This window comes from Coenobita brevimanus, chromosome 74 (genome assembly GCF_032717465.1).
Source record: "Coenobita brevimanus isolate Jiangsu-jjx chromosome 74, ASM3271746v2, whole genome shotgun sequence".
NCBI classification, from domain to species: domain Eukaryota; kingdom Metazoa; phylum Arthropoda; class Malacostraca; order Decapoda; family Coenobitidae; genus Coenobita; species Coenobita brevimanus.
Window position 1 is genome coordinate 11,460,150 of NC_137027.1, and position 4,257 is coordinate 11,464,406.

The following is a 4,257-nucleotide window of genomic DNA, read 5'->3' on the forward strand; positions in this document are numbered from 1 at the left end:
CTCCTTTCTCTCTCACCTCCCCTCTTCCTCCCTCCCCTTGTTCCCTCCCCTCTCCCCACCCCCACTCTTCCCGTCATGTAAAGTAATAGTGTCGCCTCGCCAGCTGGGGGAAACACAAAGCAAAACACAAACACCGCGCCAAACACTGAAACGCGGCGAAACAGGTGAAACACCGAAGCGAGGCGAAACAGGTGAAACAAAACGAAGCCATACGAAACAGTGAACCCAAAATGGAATAAGACGAAACAATGAAATGCGTGAAGCGAACTGAAACGTGAAAACGACATGAGGCGAGAACGAAACGAAGCGAAACACTGTCATGACGGTAAAAGGAAATGAAACTGAGTAATGAGGAAATAACATATGATACGAAAGCGAAGCACACCCGGTGGAGAAACACTGAAACAGGAATGAAACCACACACACACACACACACACACACACACACACACACACAAAAGAAATGGGAAGGAACCGAAAAAGCTTAAAGAAACGAACTACATAAAAAGAGGTTGAAAGTGAGACGAAAAGAAAAGAAACGAAACGAAACGGGTGAAACATCGAAACGACCAAACAGGGAAATGAGATACAGCGGCATTCAATAAACAGAAGCTGCCTCCACACTCTGCCTGGTGGTGTGGGAGAGGAGGTGGGGATGGCGGGAGAGAGAAGGAGAAGGAGGAGGAGGAGAAAGAGGAGGGGGAGGAGACTGAAGGAGGAGGAGGAGGAGGAGGAAAGAGAAGGAGGGGGAGGAGAGATGGGGGAGAAAGAAAGAGCGATGTGGGTGGAAATGAGAAAGTGGGGAGGGAAGGGGAGAGAGAGGCAGAAAGATGTCGTCGGTGGAGGGAGAGGGGAGAGGAGGGAAGGGGGTAGGGGGAGAGAAGGGGGGAGAGAAAGATGCTGAGAGGTGGGGGCATGGGGGAGGAAAGGGGAGAGAGGGAGTTAGACATGTGTCGAGGGTAGAGGGAGAAAGTGGGGAGGGAAGGATGGGGAGGAGAGGGGGGAGGGGGAGAGAAAGGGAGCAGGTGAAGGCATGGTGAGGGGACTGTTGCGGCAATGAGAGAGAGGGGAAGAGGGAAGAGGTGGAAGAAGGACAGTGAAGCGGGGAGAGAGGGAGAGGAGAAGGGGAGGAGAGGAAGGAGTAGGGGAGAGTGGAGGAATGAGCCAAGAGAGGGTCGGGGGAAGCTGGGGGTGTGCAGGGGGAGGGGAGTGACGTTTTGGGGAGGAAGGGGGAAGGGGAGAAGAGCGAGGGCAGTGTGGGTGGGTGTTATTTGGACGCCTACAGGTACAATGGAGTGTGTGTGTGTGTGTGTGTGTGTGTGTGTGTGTGTGTGTGTGTGTGTGTGTGTGTGTGTGTGTGTGTGTGTGTGTGTGTGTGTATGTGTGTGTGAGTGAACGAAATGAATGAAGAAAATGAATATACAGTACAAAATGCATGAGTGAAGAACTGAATAAATGAGGAAAGTTATGTGAATGGAATAAGTGAAGTGAAATGGAGTAAATAAAATGGGTGAAACGAAGTGAATGAGAGAGAGAGAGGGAGAGCTAGAATCGCCGATCTTCTTTTGAAAACGGAGAGGAGGGCAAGATAATAGAATGAAAGGTTCCTATTTCTGGGGATCATATGTGGAACTGTTGCGTGTGTGTGTGTGTGTGTGTGTGTGTGTGTGTGTGTGTGTGTGTGTGTGTGTGTGTGTGTAGGGGGGTGGCGTGCATGTGTGCGTGGATGGAGGAGAAATAACATAATCCTGGATGATGGATGAAAGTTGAGAGGAGAGGGGAAGAGGAGAGTTGTGGGGAGAGGGGGAGAGGAGAGGTAAGGGGAGAAGAGGGGAGGAGAGTTGAGGGGAGAGGAGATGGAAGGGGAGAGTCGTGATAAAAGGAAAGGTACAATCATTACATTTCTACATCAAGACGAGGAAAGGAAAGGGATAAATTCAGTGCCCTTCTCCTCAGCTCTCCTTCCCTTTCAGTCGCCTTTTTCCATATACAGGTAAACTCCAATTAACAGACACTAAATGGGGAGTAAATTTTCTTCCCCTATTTATGAAAAGAAACTCGTGAATTTTATAGGTAGCTGCCATCATCATCATCATCATCATCATCGCCATCAGCATCATTACCATCATCTGCAGCTTTATTATCACAGTCGTTATCATCATCATCATCATTATCCTTAGCAATATCATCACATCTTCATCACCACCAGCATCACCACCACCACCACCACCATCCCATCCCTTCCCTACCTCCCACGTAACTTACCCCAAGAAAACTGCCATAACCTGATCAAGACGGCCTCATAAAAATCAAGGTGACTCTAATTACCTCCAATGCAAGGCTGTAACTTGAATCATCTGTAATGACCTGGTTTAACCCCACTGGATCTAATTAAAACTTGGAATTATTGGGTCATCGAGAAAAGCAGATATGTAAACCTCTGGGATGTTGCTGATACACTGACTCAGACATACATAAACATATACATTCATACATATACACACACTGACACATACGCTCACACAAAAACACACAGGCAGACAAACACACACACACACACACACACACATACACACACACACATACACACACACACACGCACACACACATACACACACACACACACACACACACATTTCTCTCTCTCTCTCTCTCTCTCTCTCTCTCTCTCTCTCTCCCTCTCTCTCTCTCATACACCATGCTGTTTCACCATGCTCTTATCACACACTTCAGAATCGGATAACACATAAAAAAAATACCTCTGCATTTTATTTCACCATCTCTTGCCTGACACTGCATCCTGGGAGGTTACACGAAGATGGAATTTACCTGGCCTTTCTATATGATTGCTGACTGCGTTCTTTAATATGGGATGCAGGCTAACCAAACCTAATAAGCACAGGTGTTCCGTAAATGACCGTAAAAAATCGAAGGTATGCACTCCACCTTGCGATTTAAGATTTAAGCGTTAGTCCATTTGTTTTATGTTGGTTAGGACGGGTGGATGGATGGATGGGTGGATGGATGGATGGATGGATAGATGGATGGATAGATGGATGGATGGGTGGATGGATGGATGGATGGATAGATGGATGGATAGATGGATGGATGGATGGACAAACGGGGATAAACCTTTTGTATCATTACTTTGACTATCAACAGATCATCATCATCATCACCACCACCGCAGTCATCATCATCACTGTCATCACCATCATACTAATCATCATCATCATCATCATCATCATCATCATCTTTCGTTAATTTAGCGTCTCCCTTTGAAATGCTGTGTCTATTTGTTCCGTCATTTTCCAGTTTAATTAGACTGATTGGCGTTCTGAGTGGCTGAAAAGGCGATTAAGGTGTTCTGAGTGCTATTGATGGGAGAGGAGGGAGGGGGAGAGCGGAGGAAGAGGGGAGGGGATGAAGGAGGAGAAAGAGAGGGAAAGGGAAGAAGAGGGAAATGCAGAGAAAGGGGATTAGAGGGGGGAGGGGAAGGGGAAGTAGGGGAAGGAAGAGAGGGGGAGAAGGGGGAATGGGGGGAGGGGGAGGGGGAGAGGGAGGGAAAAGGAGGAAGGAAGGACTCAGAAATCACTCCTCGCCACCACAAACACTCTTGCACTCAACTATTCACACCAGCACCAACACTTCCTCTTCACACCCAGCTATTCACACCAACATTCGTCCCCAAAACATTCACCCTCACTCAGTTATCCACACCAGCTTCCCTACACCCCCTGCTTCCACACTAATATCCACATCATCATAATATCCAGCTTACAAATACAAGACACTTTCACACCCACATCTACACCCACAAACCACCTCCACAACTGATCGCAATACCCACACTCGCAGTCCATAATCACACCCACGTCCCGCCATCACGACACCTACACCCACACCCTCGCCCACACGGAGAACCCACATCCACAGTTCAGCCCTCTGCTATAACCCACCATGGCCCTCTGACACCCACATCCACACCCACACCCCACGCCATCTCAATCCCTCAGCGCAGAACCGCAAACTATTACGCTGCAGAATTCACACCTCGGCCTCCAGAGCTCTTAAATCCAATTGAATCCAGCCCCGAGTTCTTCCATCGCGGCCAAGAAGCAGCCTCAAGTTTTCGCAAATCCTGGAGTCACACAATTTACGGCGATATATGCGCCTTGAAAAGCTCTTTAGTTTTGCATTAAGCCTTGAAGTTTCGGCTCTGTATGTTCACCGTTAAATTATGGTTGTTTTAGGTAA

General features: G+C 48.0%; 1 protein-coding gene across 1 annotated transcript in view; it reads right to left on the reverse strand.

The window, feature by feature from the left end:
* The window catches only part of LOC145407687 (uncharacterized), a 55,636-nt gene extending 51,751 nt beyond the window's left edge, over positions 1-3,885 (reverse strand). Inside the window, exon 1 of the mRNA XM_080278553.1 lies at positions 3,823-3,885. Coding sequence (XP_080134679.1) covers positions 3,823-3,885 — 63 coding nt within the window. The remainder of the gene's footprint in view (positions 1-3,822) is intronic.
* Between the last annotated feature and the right edge of the window lie 372 nt (positions 3,886-4,257).